Raw genomic sequence first — 21,572 nt, forward strand, 5'->3', positions numbered from 1 at the left:
TAATACAACATAAAATATTAATAACATAAAATAAAGTATGGACAAGCCAGGTTACAAAAAATTAAACACACCTAGCATGGTAAATAAACTGCTGTATAAAACTGCAGAACAACTATTTCTTCCCAGAGAAACCATATGAAATACTGGAAAAAAAAAAAAGAATACCCGAAAGGGTATTCCACCTGTACATTTTCCTTTATGGTATTCCTAAAGTACATGTCTTCATAGACATTAGGACAAATTTTGCCATTGCCTCAGGAAAGCCAGAACTCTTTGGAGTATGGGTATTCCCCGCGAACCTCTGTCCTCACCAAGAGGGTCACATTGTTCAACAAGTTGCTGCAAACAATTTTGCTCTAGTTCAAACAGTGTATCAGGAACATGCACTCTTTCCTGCCACTGGAACAGAGGTTGTGCCTCTGGAAAAGCTCGAAACGACTGACCTGGGGCTGGGCCAGTGCTTGAAGCCAAAGGCTGAGTTGGGGTTGCAAAAATATCCTGAATTGCAGTCAGTGATGAGTTCTGCAGACTCAGGCAGCCTCGAACAAAGATTTGACAAGGGGTTTGGCGTCTCTCTGTTCTGAGTCCATGGTTGTTCCACTGTGCAGCAAACAGGCGAAGGTCTCTGTTTATTCGGGGGATGTACACAAAGTGTAAAGCCCAGAGGTGCATCTCATTATTTATGTCGATAATGTTCTCTTCCTCAAGAAATGAAAACAAGTCATAGTATGTGTTTGTAATCCCCTTCCAAACATCCCCCCAAAGTCTCTCAATCCTTTGGTTGTGTGTGCTTCTTCCCCTTATAGCACTGCCTCTTCTGAAACCTCTGTAGAGCTCCATAAATGCACAGATGAAGTTGTTTTCACCACCATGGTCACATCGGACACGAGAGGGAACGCCATACTTTTGAACAGCCTGCAAAAAGAGCTCCATGACTGTTGTGCTGCGATTATTTGTCGATGCCTGGAGCATCACGATGAGTCGACTGAAACTGTCAATCCCCCCATGAATTACGATTCTCCATCTAAAACAAGTATTAATACAGTTATAGATCAGACCTACAGTATATGTAACCATACTTAGTATGAAATTTTAGGAGCCTACTACTATGCTTATTAACAATGTCACTTAAGATAAGTTTTTTTTTTTTTTACAAGTGTTGTACAAATGTGACCCTGCTAAACCCAGCTAAAAGTATTATTTGGTGATTTACTGTTTTCAACATAAAATCATCCTACATAATGTAAACATTTTGTGAAAATAACATTGATATCTGTAATACTGACTAAGACCATGTCAAAGATTAAAATCATAGTGAAATTAATGACTGAAATCCAACTTTGAGGCTCTGTCAGGAATCAATCAGATTCATTCCCATCCACCACTCAAAGATCACTCTCCCCGGAATACTAACCACTCACACCTGTGCACCATCAATTACCTCATCACCCAGCTCTACAAAACACCCATGCACACTTCAGTCTTTGTCAAGCCTCCAACAGGAATAGACCATAACCCTCTGTCTCCAGAAGCCTCCAAGTCAACCTGAAAACCACCACGTAACGTATACTCACCTTTGAAATACTCACCTTTGTATCCTTGTCCCGCTGTTCCCAGAAGTCCTGCCTGGTCCCATGTTCCCCGAGTCCTGGAGATTCGTCTGAGTGTCCCACGTTCCCGCCGAGATCTCCGTGTCCGCTACTGTATCTGAAATAGAAAACGAGACGTATCAATGAACAGTGTCTGCTCACGCCAAGCTAACTAAAGGAGGATCTGCTCACCTGGAATCCGCTCTGCACGTAGTGATCGTCACCGCACCTTGACCTGAACCTTGCCTATTCACCTTGTCACTTGAATCATTGTAAATAAACTCACGTTTGAATTCACTTACCTCCGCCTCTGTGCCTGTATCCTGACAGGCTCGTTATCTCAGAAGTAGATCTTTAGACTTTTGCCTGGATTTCAAATGCAGGGTCAAATATGATCTCATTGTCAAATGTGTTATATAATTAACTTATTTAAGACTGCTCTTGACAAATGGACATTTTGGTGAAATTCTGTGTTAATGTTTATTCAAGAGCGAAAGAGAACTCAATTCTGGCGCGCGTTGAATGGCTTAAAATAACTAATCCTTTTCAAGAACAATTGTTGTTTTCAAAATCTATGTATGCAAGAAATATAGTCTTACCTTCTTTTGCACTTCCCTTTTCCCACCCGTCTTCCAGAATCTGACTCTGTCTGCAAGTCTGAGGTCGCCTCAGACTTCAAAAGCTTTGCTGTGGCGTGGGCATAGTTTCCTGTAGGTGATAGACATTTACCAATAAATATTAGTAACTACTATTTCAGAAGCACGCCTTACTTGTGTTATTAGATACATAAATATTATTATTACTAGTCACCATTTCAAAAGTCACATTACCTGCTTTTCCCAGGACGCGCACTTTAAACTGCAGCCAGGTAGGGTTTGGAACAAGTTCCTCCTTTACTGCCTTGTTGATGTTGACTCGTCCTGGTGGCCAGTAACAAGCATCTTCCTCTGGTCCCGTAAACCACTTGCAGGGTACGATAGCTACACCTCCACCATCCAAAAAATCCACAACCGCAAATGGTAACATGCTGGAAAAATGCAAAACAAGCAGGCTAATGCAGCTGTGGGAATGCCACAAATCCAGATTTAAATGGCAAGAGCACTATTTTTCTCCTTAATTCCTCAACCGATATCACATGCATGTCTTTGGATAAGTTTGAAACAAAGTGAATTCCAAGGCATGCCGAGTCAATTGGGTAGCTGAAGAAAGATTCATAGTTTTTAAAGAAGTGACAGAGAACCTTGACAGTTTCACAAGAAGAAAGCAAAATATTTCTCACAATGAGAATCCTTCCCCCTAAGGAAAAACAGTTATCGCCTTTACAGCAAGAAATGAATGTCTGTCCATCATTGTACTGCCTGTATTGCTGGCATGTTCCAAGATCATCAGTCACTGGTCCAGAGAAATGGAGCTGTTTTAGAGGAGAGGAAATTGATATCTTCTTGTTTTGCCACTCTCTGCTTCTCGTGTATGCGCCTCACAATTTGCTGCACAGGATTTTGGGGCCTCCGTACAATCTTTTTAAGTTGACCTAAATAAGTTTCGAATGGGAAGCAGGAAATGCCATCCAAAGGACCAAAGTTCCGTGCATCTTGGGCAATGTGAATCAAAGAATGGATGTTGTATCCAATGAATTCAAGGCCATAAATAATGCCAAAATCTTGTACAAAATGTTTCAAAATATCTTCAGCATAGTCACAGTTTTCAGTGCACAAATCAGGGCTAAGAAGAATTCTTATCGATACAGACAAAAGTATAAAGTTTCTATACATTGTCTCGGGTATATTTTTAAGTAGGACAACAGGACCAGTGTAAAGTAAAAACTGCCTTAATTCAGTTGCTTTCCACATACTAATTTCTAGAAGAGACCTTGGTTTCCTAGCAAAATTCCTCGGTAAATACTGCCTGAGAGAAGCCATGAATGCAGAAATAGTAGTGAGATTTTTAACAGACTGTCTGCATTTCAGAGGCCCTTTTAACCAAAGATAAATCAACTGGCGCATCGCCCCCAAACACACAAGGTGCATATAATCAAGCACAAAACTTGAGACTAACCCCACACCTAACTCAGACAGGGGTGAAACTCCTCCTTGGTGCTCTTCATAACCCATTTCCCTAAATGTCTGATCAGTCCTTAGCTCTGCAGACAACTCAGGAAAAGACATTCTCCTATTTACATTGACACCTTTTTGAGTGCAGCGCTCACATGCGTAATACCCGTTGTGACCCTTCACACATTTGAGGAACGCACGTGCTGGAGCATCACATATGAATGCATCAGAAGCAGCAACTGTGAAATGCACATCCTTATACTGAATACCCTCCTGTACAACAACTTTAACATCTTGAATAAATTCATTTAAATACTCATGCACATTTGATGGTTTTGTCACACCTGAGTATAAGCCAATCACAAAAACATTTTAATTTGGGATCTCCTTAATCCTACCCAAAATAGGCCACAAACTTACATTGTTGCTGCGGAATAAAGGTAGACCATCAATATTAACTCTAAGCGTGAGAGTGTCTGTCAGATTTCTCAGATCAAAATCTAAAGATGCCAGTTCTGCCAGAACTGAATTTTTAATTCCAAAATGATAGTATGACCCTCCTGCTACATTTTTGGCATCACACTTGCGGTCTGTGGACATTAGGGTTCTAGCATCCAATGGCACATCAAGGCCTTTATGTCTGAGAATTTTCAGAAGAGCAGACAATGCATTTTGAGAGATATTGTATTCTGCAGCCCACTCTGCAAGACCATTTGTGTCATCTTGTGTCTGAAGCCGCATGTTCTGAATCAGAACATTCAGAGTCCAGGTCAAAGTCACTGGTATTGTCAGCCATCCCATTTTCAAAACCATCATAAAATATGTCATTGTCCAAAGCATCATAAAAAACGTCTGTGGGATATTCATTTTCTACATTCTCTGTTACATCCTCAACACAATCATGATAAGCCGAATCCTCCAACGGCTCATTATAGGTTGATTCCAAATTAAAATGCTGTTCTTCAAATTCATTCTGTTGTGAAACAAGACGAAAATGTTCAGCAACTTTTGCAGCTATTTTCCGTCTCTTTGTTCTCTGAGAATGCTCCATTGCTTTCTGTAAGAAAAAAAGCTTATGACTTTCAAACAGTTAAAATTCTAATTGAGGCAAAATCATTTGTATAATCATAACAACTATTTGTTTGGGTAACACCCAAATACAAACTGATTTACATAAGGCGGAAACACCTGTTGCATAATAAATATACCACACCTTGATGAAAACAGACAAATCACATTGTTACATACACAGGTGAAACTCGAAAAATTAGAATATCGTGCAAAAGTTAATTTATTTCAGTAATTCAACTTAAAAGGTGAAACTAATATATTATATAGACTCATTACATGCAAAGTGAGATATTTCAAGCCTTTATTTGTTATAATTTTGATGATTATGGCTTACAGCTTATGAAAACCCCAAATTCAAAATCTCAGAAAATTAGAATATTACATGAAATCAATTTAAAAAATGCAGAAGAGCTGAAGGCCGCTATTGAAGCAACACCCTTAGCAGTGACACGGGCTGATCGCATGGATGCCAAGTCGCATTGAGGCAGTAATTCATGCAAAAGGGGCCCAAACCAGGTACATACGCATAATTATACTTTTCAGAGGGCTGACATTTCTGTATTTTAAATCCTTTTTTTATTGATTTCATGTAATATTCAAATTTTCTGAGATTTTGAATCTTCTCTGTCATCCATAAGCCATAATTGACATCATCGTTTTAATCTTCCTGTTTCGTGAGCACACAGCCCAGTTCCAAAAATTGTATACAGTTTAAGTAGACTAAGACTATAGACTGTTGAAAAGCATTGAATAATTGTAATTCATATATATAGATTTGTACTTGTTTGGAGAAAATACCCCTATATAGCATGTATACCCCCTATTTTAATACTATTCTAATTTTTATTATTAATATTTTGACTAATGACTCTTCCGTCATTAATGAATAACTACACAGGAACAGATGAGTAACACATTATTAACATTCTATTAACTACTATTAACTAACAAGGAACTCTGATTAATGAAATAGTAAGTAATAGCAGCACTCAGTTGAATGTGGTAACGTTAGTTCACTATTAACTAATCAATAACAGCTATTTGTTTCATACCTCCCAGAGAACTACTATACGGGTTCATATTGTATAATTGGGAAGGAATTACTAAATATTTGGAACAGCATTCTAAAGTGTAACTATATTGGGTATCTTTTGTGCATTTGTTATTTGAATTAGCACTAAAGAAAGAAAGGAAAAAAGAGCAGGAATCAGCAGAGATGGTGTTAAAGCTTCTCAGATCTCATAATTCGGTGGAAAATAGTTGTTCTGTGACGAAATATAATTTTTGTAAAGATTCATTTAAAATTAAACATTTGAAAATCCAATTATTTAATTGAATGTGCGCACTTTTAAAATAAAAGCTAAAATTGTAGCTGTATGGCTCTGTTCTGTGATCACAAAATAAATGGGAGCAGATAGACACGATTAAACAGACTTGTCTCGTAATTGCATTTGAAAAATTAATAAGCCCGGCTTTCATTTTGGGTGTTTGATGTGCACATCTTATACAAATTAAGAAATTGCTACCATTGTGGGATTTATTTCGTAAAACAGTGGTAAAATGGTAAAGCTGGAGTCTCAATTCCAATCAATTTGTTATAATACACAGTTGGTGTATTAACGTTAACAATTATAAAAAAATAAGAATGTTACTATAATAGCGTACAGATCGCTTTGGTCATGGCGCCAGAAATAAGGGAAAATATGGCGCGATCTGAGGGAATTCAAAATTCTAACTGAAATTCTCCCGTGACAAGAAGCTTTTGTTTTTAAAACATAATGTTAACCAATTTTGGTTAAAATTATGTTTTGAAAACAATGTATTTGAATTAACATTACAATTTTGAAATATAGTTCTTACCTTGACTATGCTGACAGCGAGAATCTCCCCATGCAATCTCCTTCTCCTCCCGAAATTGACAGCAGAATGTGAGAGTGAATCTATCTGGCGCGGGCGCGAACAGGGCGTGGGGGATGGCAATTGCTAAAAGAAATATCGCGAGATCCATCCTGCAAACGTTTTGTAAACTTTTGAGTCTTTTTTTGTGAGCCTTTTTTTCTGTATCTGTTACCGTTGTATTAAGTGTTTGTACGTACTGCCTGTCTTCTATGTACCTGTTTTAATTTTATTGTGAGTAAAGTTTGCTTTGGAACTTTTGACTCCTCCTCTTCTGCCTGCACCACACTGTGACAGTATCTGCAGGGTCTTGATCCTTTAAATGGCAGACAATTGGGTAAAATTGCAATTGTGTTGGTATTTGTAGATTTTTAATAGATTGAAGTCACATGTTAAAGTGTCAAAATAACAATAAAAATAATTTCAAAGGTGCATATTTGTGTACTATCTGTAATCAACCTTTGGGATCGACTGTTTGCACTTCTTATTGGTAAACTGAATTAGTCCCCAGTGTAGCCCATTTTCAACCCATGTACTCATTTCCCATTAGTGAACCAACTAGGGCCCACATAGGGAGCCCAACTGGGTTTGCCCATGTTGGACCTACTTAGTTAACCCAAGTGGGCCCCAGATAAGAAGCCCATTTTGAGCCCATGCCCACTCTGTACCCCTGTAGCTCATGTATAACCCATATGGGCCCCACATAAACGAGTTGGCTGGGAGTTAGTGACCCCTCTCTTTCTGGGAGGCTTAATGACTTCTACTGTCGCTTTGACAGTGGAAGTCACCTGCCTCCCCCCTGCTATAGAGAGCAGGGGGACCCTCCACCCACTATCTCTGAGCACGAGGTTAGAATCTTGCTCCGCCAGCAGAATATCAGGAAGGCGGCGGGGCCTGATGGCGTAATGACTGCTACTTTAAGACACTGTGCTGATCAATTAACATCTGTCCTCACTTTTATCTTTAACTGGTCTCTTCAAATTGGTATTGTGCCTGCTTGTTTTAAATCTGCTGTGATCATCCCAGTTCCAAAGAAAAATAGAATCTCGTGTCTTAATGATTATAGGCCTGTGGCCTTAACTTCTGTCATTATGAAAGTGTTTGAGCGTCTGATATGTAAACACCTATCCAGTATTTCACTTGACCCCCACCAATTTGCTTATAGAGCAAATAGGGGTGTTGATGACACAGTTTCACTTTGTTTGCACTCTATTCTTCAACATCTGGAGTCTAAATCTACATATGCACGTGTCCTCTTTGTGGACTTTAGCTCTGCGTTCAACACCATCGTTCCTGTGAAGTTTATTAACACTTTACAGGAGCTAGGTGTTAGAACATCACTTTGCAAATGGATTTTCAACTTTTTATGCGATAGGAAGCAGGTGGTTAAAATGGGTGATTACGTCTCACAGTCAAGTTTTTTGAACACTGGCGCCCCACAGGGCTGCGTCCTTTCCCCACTTTTGTATTCTTTATACACACAATTCTGTCAGTCACACAGCAGTTCAGTTATGTTGTTTAAGTTTGCTGACGATATTTCTGTAGTTGGTCTTATTACTGGTGGAGATGAGTCTGACTACCGTAGAGAAGTGGAGGGGCTGGTTAAATGGTGCGAAGGCTTTAACTTGACACTTAACATCTCAAAAACCAAGGAACTTGTAGTGGATTTTAGAAGGTCCCCTAGTCCCCCCCCTATGCTCTCCATAAATGGGGTGGAGGTGGAGAGGGTCACTTCCTTCCAGTTCCTTGGTACCACAATCCAGGAATCCTTATCATGGGAGCTCAATACTAATATTAAGATCAGTAAAGCTCATCAGCGAATCCACTTTCTGCAGCAGCTCAAAAAGTTTGGAGTCAGCCGAGTTGCCATGACTCACTTTTATAGGGCAACTATTGAAAGCGTCCTTACTTTTTCCATGCTTGTCTGGTTTGGTCATACAACCGCTCAGGACAAAACTAGGATGGAAAGAGAAGTACGCAGAGCATCGAAAATCATAGGCTGTAGCCTCCCTTCACTTTCTTCACTCTTCTCCACTAGAATAATCAGAAAAACTAAAAACATCACAGCGGACCACTCTCACCCTGCTCACTATCTCTTTAATCTCCTCCCATCAGGTAGAAGATATAGGAGCATTAAGACTTCCACATCACGTTTCAGAGACAGCACTTTCCCTCTGGCTATCAGATATCTGAATTTGCACTGACTGCTAGCATCATCTTATTAACTGTATGCAATGTGCACTTTCTTTGCCGTGGGGTATTGTCTTTTTGAATGTCTGTAGGGTTCTGGTCTAATGTCTTATTGTTGCTGGGGACTGTTGGTGTACATTGTTGGTGTACTTATGATGTCTTCCCTTTTGGTTATTTATGTCTGAGAGTTGTACCAAGACAAATTCCTATCCACTTGTTGACATGGTAATAAATTATTGAATTGAATTGCCTTGTACTCACACTCGAAATCCATATAGTTCGTTTATCACTGTTTATTCTTTCAAATCAACAAAGAATCACGTTTCTTACATACAGCATAATCCTCTTGTGCAGCGATGTCTTCTCAACAACTTGTTTGAAGAGATACTATATTTATAAGGCAATTTATGCTATAATATACGGTCAAAAGCTTTGTGTTCTCCCAACGAGCATCTGCACTTATTGCATGAGCTTCAAACTTTTCTTACATGTGCTACAAAATGGACGTTACTGCACATGCGCGGAAAGAACAAATATAAAGCAAAGAAGTATATTCAACAGGAAATTACTAATTAACATAAATAATGATTGTATCAAATTTACATAATAAAAATATACATTTTGAAATATGAAATATGGCTCTTACACAGCACTCTGGGAACAGCCTATTTGTTCAGAAATTTCTTTCTGTGTCTTACCCTCTTGCTTGAGGGTGTCAATGATGGCCATCTGGACAGCAGTCAGGTCGGCAGTCTTACCCATGATTGCGGTTTTGAGTAATGAAACAAGCTGGGAGTTTTTAAAAGCCTCAGGAATCTTTTGTAGGTGTTTAGAGTTAATTAGTTGATTCAGATGATTAGGTTAATAGCTCGTTTAGAGACCCTTTTCATGATATGCTAATTTTTTGAGATAGGAATTTTGGGTTTTCATGAGCTGTATGCCAAAATCATCAGTATTAAAACAATAAAAGACCTGAAATATTTCAGTTGGTGTGCAATGAATCTAAAATATATGAAAGTTTAATTTTTATCATCACATTATGGAAAATAATTAACTTTATCACAATATGCTAATTTTTTGAGAAGGACCTGTATAATTTGCTGGTATGTTTGTTACTTTATTGATTGGCAATTATTTGTTTATAGAAATTATGACTGCATGTTATGGTTGACTTTCATTAAATGGACAAAACATAGAGCTAACCTTTTAAGTTTGATCTGAGTATGGTCCATTATACATTATTGCATCTTCTCTTTTATTTAATTACACCAAAAAACACTTTGTCCAAAACATCCACAACCTTTTTTTGTGTGTGAAATTTGGTCACCGTTTTACATTTCTATGGACCCAAATAATTGCTGCTTGCAGCTATGACTTTAATAGTCATTATTTAAGGTCATGTGCCTCAATGTTAAAGTCTTCTGAAATAAAATTGTCCATTTCCCACACCAAGTGTTTTGTGCTTTACTTATTCTTTGACTATCAAATACATTTAGATCTTGCACCCAAATGTATTTAGATCTTGCACCCAAATGTTTACCAGATCTGTAAAAAAAAAGTAAAGATTCAGATGTTTGCAAAACATTAGTCAAGTTTTTATTGAATGAACATAAACATTGATTTGTTCTGTATTGTAATACAATAACACCAGTATTAAATATTTTACAAAATGTATATATGTTTCTCTAAATCTTAAGGTTTCACAATAATTAATGGATTAGTTCACTTTCAAAAAAATGTTTGCTGATAATTTACTCACCCCGATGACATCCAAGGTATCCATGTATTTCTTTCTTCAGTCGAAAAGAAATTAAGGTTTTTGAGGAAAACATTCCAGGCTTTTTATTTATTTTTTCTACACAGAATGGACTTTAATGGAAACCAAGTGTAGAAAAATAGAGTAAATTATCAGCAAACATTTTTTTTTTTAAGTGAACTAATCCTTTAAGAAGGTGACGCTTATACCTTCCCAAAGCCAAGAGATCCATTTATTGCAAGGAACATTAATTCCTTGAAATCCTCTTCTTCTGACACACCTCTTGGTAGGTAGAGAGTCAGGGCACAGGTTGAAGCATATGGAATTCTTCTGGTTGGCTCCTCTTGGTCATAAAACTCCACTTTGCACTTTTGCTGAAACCCCAGTGGAGGGACAGAATCTGCTGCAGTTACAAACACTAGGACATCCTCAAAGGATATGCCCACATCTTCTTCTGTTTAAGTTTGCAAAACGGAAAATGTAAAAGACAAAAAGCTAAATCTAATTGCATAACAAAACAGTGTGAAGTTAAAGAAACACTTACCTTGAATCGACATTAGCCAGCATTCCCACAGGAAGATAGTCTCCTCCTCAAGGTCTCGCCTGTTGCTCCCTGTTGAACTCCAGACAATGTCGAAGAGGTCTCTGACTTCATTTCTTGTTAGGGCACCTCTTGTGTTGGTAAACAAGGGGAGGAACGCTTTCCAATTATTAAGCACTACCTCCCACAACCGGCCACAGGAGTTCAGCCCAGAAGTGAACTGCTGTATAATACTTGCCACTCTGAACAGAAAAAAAAGTAATAATAATACTTAAAAATCGCTGTCGTCAAGCCACCTAATATTTATACAATACGAAGAGTCAAAGCAGCATCTCAGTAAAAAACCTGATACCTTTAAATATTGAAAAATGTGATGACCCTGATCTTAATAGGAGACCAGAGATTACCATATATTTTATGTGTTAAACATTGACTGGTGAAACCCCTAAATTCATTAGTCATGAACCGAATCAACTTTTCATACGGATAGTGATGAAGCAGACAGGTGAGTAAAATAATACTGAAGTTTATTTTCAACAGAAGCAAGGAAATCAGCAGATGTAAATGGTGAGTTGAACACAGTGAAGATAGATGAATGGAAGTTAGCTGATGAATAACAGTATTGTCCTTTACATATGGTTATCTCCCCCCCAACCCCCCCACAAACTACGCCCCTGGATGGATGGATTTAATGACTTGACATATGCATGTATGGAACAACATGTCCACTCTAAATATGGACATTTCTTTACAATGGCAGAGACCCAACATAGTACACCTTATTAGGATATTTTTAGGAGACATTTTTGAGACAGCTGAAAGTTAAAGTAAATGTTATATATTTATTTACCTGTGGTAGATGAAGTGGGTCACTAACTGCCAATAAATTGTTGGCAGATCACTCATGAAGGCTGTGAAAATATTGGGTACCCCACAGTCGCAAATCCAGTCCCCCAGGGAGTTCTTAAGCTCCGTCAGCTCCTCTGTAGTGCTGCACCTAACAACCTAAACTCATAGAAAAACATCTGGACTTGAAAAATATTAGTTACTGAATACATTGTTCTCCTTAAAGTTGCTATAAGTGATCTCGCGCGTTTTTTAGGCCAAACTTTTTTTTTTCACCTACCGCAAACTTCTCCTCACTAACCGCTAGCTGCCTGTCCCCTGAACACACTGTAAAAAAAACGCACTCTGCAGACACAGACCAAGCTCCACAGACTGCTGCAAAAACAAACCGAGCAATAAACAGAGCGACCCGCACTACGAAACATAAACTGTTCCAGCCAATAACCGACAAGAATGATGTGGGGTGGGGTTAGTGTGCGGATGAGGAGGAGGGAGGGTCTAGCTAGCCTCCATTTTGTTTGATAATAATTTAAAACATCAACATGAGGTTACGCCTACTGGGATCACTTAGAGCACCTTTAAATGAGCACATAACTACATTATGTGGGATGTAAAATTACTTTAGTTACCTTTGCCAGCTTTTCTGCGAGGTCATTTTCCAGAAAGTTATTAAGATCAAATGTGGTGAGATCTGGTTTCTGGCCACACATGATCATAAAAAGCTCCTTGTTAATGGACTTCATGCCTGGTCCATTGTGAAGTATGGACCAGGCCATTAGTCTTCCTGCTGTATAGAATTTATTTTCAGATAGAGCTTTTTGATCATAGCTGAATAGAAGCTGTCCAGGTTTGCCCTCAAAAATTCCAAGATTGCTTTGGAGCTCAATCATGAGGAGTCTAAGAAAACAAAAGAAAAAAGGTAAGATACTGTAGCCTAAAAACAATGTCACAAAAGTCTGCAAATTTTGAAACAATCATAAATCCTTAACATTTCGTGATAAGTTTGCGTTGTTAGGAGAAATGTTAAATCATTATCTAATAAATTTATAGAATTTAGGGTGTAACAATATATCGTGCCACAATATATCGCAGTACAAAAATGCAAGAATACGTATCGTGGATTTCACCCAAAATATATATATTTTTTTAGAGTTTTAGTGTGAGTAGTACTACATTAAACTACTATATAATGTTGATTATAATGTACAATAATGTAATGTTAAGCATATTTGTCTAAAATAATTCAGTATTTTCAGCTTTAGAATCATGAATATTTTATACATTATTCTGGTGTCACCATTGTCCTTGGGTTACAAGCACCAAGTCCAAGCCTATTCATTTAAGCCCACAATGTAATATCAAAATTATCATTTTAATCAACAGTACATTTTTTGTTTACCATATGTCTTTGGTGAATCGCAATAATATTGTATCGTGAGATCAGTATCGTGATATGTATCGAATCATGAAATGAGGGTTTCATTAACACCCCTAATAGAACTGAATTAAATTAAAAAAATTATTAAATCATGTACCAATTAAATATCACTGTATTCAAGATATAGGAAAAACTAGATATTTCTAAAGCATCTGAGCTGAAAGTGTTCCTGTAGCTCAATTGGTATTGCATTGCATTATCAGCACAACGGTTCAATTGGGTTAAATTCCCAGGAAACACACAAACTGATAAAAATGTATAAATTGAAAGTAACTACAAATCAAGTTTAATCCAATAATCAAACGTCACAGCTGCCAAAGGGGCATGTCTAACTGTCACATATACTGACATTATTATGTCATTATAAATTTATATTAATTTATTGCTGCCTATTTAATGTTGTTTAATGCATTTACGGCAATACCAAGTAAGGACTTAAACTGATTTTGTCCAGAAACACACTTTGAAACCTAGACATTTTCAAACTTTTGAAGGTCACTTTAGACATTACTGTATATACGTGTAATACCTAATGTACCTGAAAAATTCTCTCCTTGGACCTCCATAGTCCTCATTTCTCCCACAAACTCAATATTGGGAGTTTTGTGCCACTCAAAGTACCCTCTTGACAGGGCCACACATGCACTCTTTAAAATGTTTTTACGTCTTGCTATAACAGTTATGTGGGAATAGTCCAGGTATAAATAAATAAAAATTCACCAACATTAAATTGGACAAAAATACATTTTCACTTGAAAATAAATAAATAATAATAATTGATAATACATCTATAAATAAACTAGTGCAAAATGCCTGTGCAAAATCAGTTTTCGTGTGTGTTTTTAGTAATTGTTAGTTTGATGTGTTTGAGTGCTCATTGTTACAATTACACAATTATCCATCGGACTAATGGTTCGAGAGATATACGCTTAACAGACAGACATACAGATAAACAGAGACAGACAGACAGACACACAGACAGACATACAGACATACATACAGACAGACAGAGATAGACAGACAGGCTTCATCATGGTAAGTGGTTGGAGCTCAGGTAAATTTCTCTGCCATCTTTTCCAAATAAGGCCAGTACCTGTAATGGGAAAATTTGCAAAATTGGTAAGGAGACAAACCAGGACCTATGTGACTTGTACAATTCCTGTAACAAATCAAAGAACACTATAGTATGTAGTCATATGTATGAAAATTTGTGGTATCAATTCAGTACTGATAACGTGGTAGTCATATTAATTTTCTTATTCTATAAAATATAAAGTGTGATTTTTAGCTAGTAATGTGTTATTCCCATGTGTGGCAGGAGGCAAAACCGCACTAGACTGGCACTAAGGCCTAACTACTTATATTAGAATAAATGCAGCTTTAAGAAACCGACTACGCCACTCTGATATCACACAGAGAATGATTGATAACCTTTATCCAAAAGGCACGCAAGTTGGTTGTACTAGTAAGGATCAGAGACGTGAATGTCGTACAAAAAGGGTTCTTTATTACTAAACTCATTAAAATAAACAGAGCATCCCAGGCAAGACACACCGCAACATCTGACAATAAAAAGGGGTTGTTATGTGGTCAGAAGAAATAGTCAATCACAAGTCAGTCACTACAAAACAAATATAATAACATTACACTCAGAAGCTTTTTGGCTGAGGGCTAAAGAACAAGGAATACTACCACACACACTTTGGAGTAAACTCTTATCACTCACACAAAATCCGTGCGTCTCACTGCACACAGCACCCAGTGTTCAAACCACCACCAGCACGCGGAGAAAACCAGGGAGGATTCCTGGCTGAAGCCCTCAGCATCTAGCAGAAGTTACAGTTGCTCATGCACACACAAACAACAAAAATCAAAATACCATTGGGTTATAAATCAAAACAATATAAACACAGAAGACAGTCAATAATAATCATAAATCAAGAAAACACTTGAATTCCCATCACAAATAATCTCAAAACAAATAAACAAATTAATCAGTCGTTCATCTCACATATAATGAACCATGCAAATCAAGCTAAATAACACACAAACACGTAGGTGGTAGGATGGCAAAGTCATACTGGCAAAAGGCAAAGAAAGATCTCGAACTCCTTAGAAGGGAAACACAATGGTTAAACGCCACACGAATGCCCAATGTTCTCAACCCAATCAGGAAGAAACTTACCCGATGATAGAATCACGTCAGTCTCAATCACAAACCACCGTTTGTTAATTAGTGTTGATCCTGAAGCGCCGCACTGAACTGGTTTGCCTATGCCTGAAATGAGCTAAAAATCACACACACTTTCCCAATCGATGCCTAAAGACACAGTACCTGTAACTTCCTATGATGACGACTTACCCGACAATAGAATCAGTCAATCACTCTGAACAGTCAATCTTTTAGATCGCTTGGTCTCGTTTTGATCCTGCAGCGTCGCATAAACGGATTTACATATGCCTGAAACAAGCTAAAATCATACCCACTCGTCAGATTAATGCCCAAACACAATTTTCACAACTTACTGCAGTAACAGCTTACCAAAAGAAAAATCGCCGTTTCAGGAGCAAGCGAACGCTGGTGTACAGCCGCAGTCAAATCCGCACGTTGGAAACGATTGGGAACCCCCGGGTCAGTCGGAAATTACGCGTCTCGACAGGAATAGAAATAGGCTATTTATAGCCGATCGGAAATGACGTGTCAACGATTAAAGAAAATTTGTAGGCGGCGAGCTCTAATTAACTTATTAATAGACAACAAGGGAGGAGAGCATCCGGTCACACATGCATGACATATATAAATAACGGTAAAACATCAGTAAAAACTTCAGTTATCATTTGGCAATGGCTATCTACCTGCAAGCAATGTCCATACAAAAGAATGTTGCATTTGCAGCTTGTGCCAGCTCCTTCTGCAGGAACATTGGGTCGGCATATATTTCGCCACGGTAGTGATTCAAGCCTCGCAGCAAGAGTCAATGTCTGCACACAGCGATTTCAAGGCCCTCTTCATCCACCTTGGCCCTGGACTTCTGAGATATTTCTCTGCCTGCTGTAAATGTTGCCGGTCCGCAGACATCATGACCTGTCCTCTGAAAGTAGAAACAATGCGTTACATGTAATCCCAGGACAAGTAAAAGATAAAAATTAAAAAGAAGGTTTATAGAGTTGAATAAATCCTTACACTAAACATCTGGCTTCTTATTTGGTCAACAAAGGCAGATACTTTGGCATCTTGTGCGATGAACAGTCCATCAAAAAGAGATGGTTCGTCTATCCTGTTAAATAAAAGTAATTCATCGTGCAACACAATTACTGTCACGTTGGACGTATTCACTGGTTCCTTCTAGTCTTGTGTTTATGTTGTTGTATGAGTGCACGTGTGCTAGAGGCGTGTGCAAGAGGCGTGTCTGTATGTCATTACCTGATCCGCTCCAGCTGCCCATCATTACTTCACCAGCTGCAGTCGATCTCACCATGCTACTTATACTCACCGCTGTTCTCTCATCTTTGTCAGATCGTTGTTTGATGTTTCCCTGTCTGGTCTTCTGGTTCATGTTCCTGCCTGGTGTTCCTGTTCGTCGTCTTTCTGTGTGGATTTTGTCGTCTCACCGTCTGTCTGCACTTCACCGGATTTTGACCATCGAAGTCCCTGCGTCACCATTCCACCATCCGACTTACTGTTTCTGGACTTGGTTACTTCTAATAAATATTGTTAACTCTGACAATAACATAATCAGAATTAAACGTTGTATTCACCTAAATTAATATGACCGTTGTATTCACCTAAATTAATATGACAATTAACCATAAAGGTGCCACACATTTTAGTCTGAATTACATTTGATCTGGAACACTGCGTTTAGAGTACCATCTTGTATTTGTCCTGTGGAAATGAATGCTGTAATTTGGCATTAACTTGTGTAAGAAGTAAAAAGCATACTGTTTAAAGTACAAAAATAAAGAACATCTTTATTGTTGTTGATTCTACTTACCCTTTGGATTTCTTGAACCGGTAATGTTTTCTATTACCGTCTGCAGATATTCCCAGCATGTCTGGTGTGCATGCTGGGCATTTAAAGGGCTCCATCAGGCACAGATCTTCTTTCTTAAAATTGCAGAAGGCAAACTCCCGAAAGACTCTATGGAAGGTATCACCACAAATACTACCCGTCTGTAAAGGATGGCATTATTTTGGTTAATAAAAGATTTTGAAATCCGGAATTCAAAAACTTTGGAAATTAAAACAGCCCTTACCCGACCAGTGCAAAGAGATCGATGTTCAAGCACTTTGAGAAATGCTTGTTGGGATAAAGCTGGGCTAGCTAATTTCATGTGCTCAAATGATGTAAACACATCAAACTTGAACAGCATTTGGCAGCTGGTGGTTGCTGGCCAGTATCTATATTCAAGCAAGTCACAAATCCCAGGAGTCCATTTAGAAGAACAAAGTGGACAGCTTATAAAAGGCAGACACAGGTTGTATGGACCTTAAAACAAACACGTGTTTACTATGTTTACAGCATAGGACAAAAGAACAATAGTAAGCCATTATTATGCTTGACTTCATCTGGCCGGATATAAAAAAGGTAGAAGGAAGTGACAAAACATACCATTGATAGTCACCATCACATGCTGCTTTCCTTGGATAACTGTGAAGTCTCGGTTTGGACCGCACCGCAGGAACAGATTTGCATCGGTGGAGGAATCGGAAGCATACACACTGCAGTAAATCAAATTTCAGAAAGTAATATCAGTAATATCTACACATTTACTCTAACTGAATATTTTTATTTTGTATTTGTTTTACTTTAAGGAAACTGCAGAGGGCACCGACTACATTATCTGAACATACCTTGTTCACTGAGTTGATATTGGCCACTTTCATCAACCACCACTAAAGATGTTGGTGGAATAGGTTTTAAAAAACCATCAAACATAGCTTCTCTATCATGGAAAACATTTTATCTGTGGATCTCGGAGTCACATGTTGAACAGAAAAACTGATTACCTGAGGGAACATAGTCTAAGCACCGGACAACGGCATCAACAGTTTTGCATTGATGACAGCAATGCTGGGTTACAATCTCTGCAGCCAACATGCAATTTAACATCTCTGGCATTGCAGCCCTGAATTTTTTTTCAGAGATGACTTGTCTTTTGGTCCATGCAGACATGCTGGGTGTCTCTTCTACTTACACTGATGCAGAGACAGTGACAGAAGTTAGAAGGTTTTTTAGGCTCTGGAGATGTTGATCTAAATTTAAAACAAATATATAATAATAATAATAATGAAAAAAAGTTATAATGCATTTTAATAAAGCAAATTAGAAATGTCTTATATGGCTTTGTCACTTCATATGCATGATGGAAATGGAAATTACATACTTTTGACAGTTGCCTGTGTGACATTTTAAATTTAAATATAAAGGCTGAAATTTAGGCTTTCAATTCAATACGCTTACCAAGACTTGGGACCTCTTGCAGAATGTCATTAATTTCCACCTCCTCAACCTCTGAGAGCTCCCTAGTGCCGGCAGGTTTAGCTGCTACACAACATGTAATGATATAGAAAACATTACTGCTGACCAAAAGCGTAAACATTTGTGAACAACAGTATGCATGTATATTTTACTGACCAGATCGATTCTTCCGAACACTTTGTGGTATGATGTTCTCATGCAGGTCTCTTTTCCTCCAGGAAACATTGGAGACTTCTTTTTAGTCTAAAAGTAAAAACTAAATGATATATCTGGGGGAAGCATTTACAGAGTCATTTTCTTTTAAATTTAGGTAAATACCATGATAGAAAAATAATGTATGAAAAACCTTACTTTTGGGGTTTCCAATACATCAGCCATGGTTTTTGCCGCTTCCAGCCATTCATTAAATTGTTTTAATGATTCTGATGCCATTTGTAGATGTTTTTAAAGAGAAATGATTGAAGGATAAAGTAAAAGCACAAAGAACTACAAAACGGGAAAGAGATAAATTGAGAACTAGAGAAAGGAGGAAAAAACTGGCTCTTAAAAGAACCGATTGATTTGTAAAATATTTCAGTGATAAAGGATGGGTACAAAAACCTGAAAACAAACAGATGAGACGATTAGTCAAAACAAGCAGGCCTCTGTAAGAGTGGGCACCGACTGGTCCTTGTCAACCTGTACCTATAAATCTGAATGCACTAGAGGGTGTTATTTATTTTGCATGTGAAGTGGGGACACTTAATATTCGACAATATTATTACCATTATACTGTATGCGAAATGAACTGAGCTAGACGATGACATCACTGTTTTCTCGTCCAGAGCATATATATATATATATATATATATAAAAATTATTATTTTAATCAACATTTTGGTAACACTTTACAATATGGGTGCACTAATAAGCATTAATTCATGCTCAGCTAATGCACAGATAATACTGAATTAATGTGTAACTAATGATTATCTAAGCTATTCATTATTGATTACCACATTAGGAACTAATTAAGAGTCTGTATGGTTAATGTATTAGTTCATACATGAATTGTTATTAATTAAATATGAAATTTGAATTAATTCCCTAATAACTCATTTTTTTAACTAATAGTGTTAATTAATATGTTAATTACCAGAATGAGCCAAAGCCTTGTATTTCAACTTCCAGATAATACAGGTACACATTAATACATGATTAATTACTTCATTGTTAGTGCAAATTCATGTGTAAATTACTACAATTACTGAATGACTAGTTAATAATGATGTGCCTCAACAAGTAAAGTCATAACATAATGATACCTTTGCAAATCATTAGCTAATGATTAATTAAAGCAGGCAACTGGTAGTTGAAGTGCATAGCTGTGACTAATTGTGGTAATTAACACATTAATTTACACTATTAGTTAATAAAATATGTTATTAAGGAATTAATACACAACGACACATTGTATTAATAGAAATTCATGTATTACTTAATCTATTAATCATATAGACTCTTTATTAGTTACTGATGCAGTAATAATTAATTAATGGTTTAGTTCTTCATGAATCATACATTAACTCATGATTATCTGTGCATTAGTTAAACATGAATTAATGCATATTAGTGCACCCATATTGTAAAGTGTTACCAATATTTTTTAATATATATATATTTTTAAATTCTTTAAAATGTTTTATATCTAGGTGAACTGATACCCTAAATTTAAATAATTTGGATAGCTGTAAAACTGTTGTGACCTGATACTATTTGTATAATGCTGAAACTACCTTTTAAAGAGAAAACATTTACAGTTTGGGATACATTAGGCTGAAATTATTTGTGGCAATATGAGGCTGAAATTATTTGTGGCAATATGACAGACATTGCAGTTCATAATGAGAGAATCTGATTAGTCAGACAATATTATAGGTCATATGCAAGTATTGGTCTCGTTGGAATTATTTAATTACTATTTGGCATCCATTTTAACTATGTTGTGCTAGTACAAACTGAATATATTTTAATTAATAAATTAAACGCATACTTTAGGGAAGGCCCCATAAATAATCCTGTTTCAATAGTTAATTGAGAACCAAGGATTTTGCATGTGAGCTAGACAACATGCTGCTAGCGATGAAGCTAGCTAGATAGTAACGTTAACGTTAGTAAGGTAATAACGTACTTTCTTAACGAGTAAAATGGCAATCGCAACTGATTTGTAACCCAGACGTCAAGATACATTTAACGTTACTTAGTTGCACATGAATTGCAAACAATCAACACGACTACTTACAAATATATAATAAACAACATTATAGCCAACTTAAAATTCACACCTTACCTACACACTACTCATAGATCTATGGCTCTATCATAGATATGCACACTACTGTCAGGAAAACACGGCCACGCCTCCCTTCTTCTTCTTCTTAATGTTGGTTCATCGATTTTTTAAAAATTATTATTCAGCGCCACAACAAGAATGTGGTCAAATGGTGATATTATTAACAACATTAACTGACATGAGAAAAAAAATCATATATATATCAGGCTTGTGCACAATTCAGAATTGAATTGAGAATGACTCCTAAATTCCAATTCAATTCTTGAATTTGAATTGATGTCAAAAACAGGATCTAGAATTACAATTCGAATTTGAATGTAAGGAAGCAGAATTGCAATTCAAAACAAATTCTAAGAAATTCATATAGATATTTTAAGTG

At 37.1% G+C, this 21,572-nt stretch overlaps 1 protein-coding gene and 1 long non-coding RNA gene across 2 annotated transcripts; both read right to left on the bottom strand.

Annotated features, from left to right (window-relative positions):
- Positions 1–4,358: 4,358 nt before the first annotated feature.
- Positions 4,359–12,739, bottom strand: LOC143742419 (uncharacterized). Its single transcript, XM_077235267.1, has 5 exons — positions 12,570–12,739; positions 11,945–12,099; positions 11,098–11,336; positions 10,763–10,953; positions 4,359–4,697 (listed from the first exon to the last, which is right to left on the bottom strand). The coding sequence occupies exons 1-5, from the start codon at positions 12,714–12,716 to the stop codon at positions 4,359–4,361; spliced, it is 1,071 nt and encodes a 356-aa protein (XP_077091382.1). The 5' UTR covers positions 12,717–12,739.
- A 1,706-nt stretch (positions 12,740–14,445) lies between these two features.
- On the bottom strand, positions 14,446–16,958 carry LOC143741486 (uncharacterized). Its single transcript, XR_013205076.1, has 3 exons — positions 16,563–16,958; positions 16,235–16,470; positions 14,446–14,471 (listed from the first exon to the last, which is right to left on the bottom strand). It is a non-coding gene; the product is annotated as an uncharacterized LOC143741486 (long non-coding RNA).
- Positions 16,959–21,572: the final 4,614 nt, after the last annotated feature.

Source organism: Siphateles boraxobius, unplaced genomic scaffold (genome assembly GCF_051911475.1).
Source record: "Siphateles boraxobius isolate OS27281-9 unplaced genomic scaffold, OSU_SipBor_1 19, whole genome shotgun sequence".
NCBI lineage: Eukaryota > Metazoa > Chordata > Actinopteri > Cypriniformes > Leuciscidae > Siphateles > Siphateles boraxobius.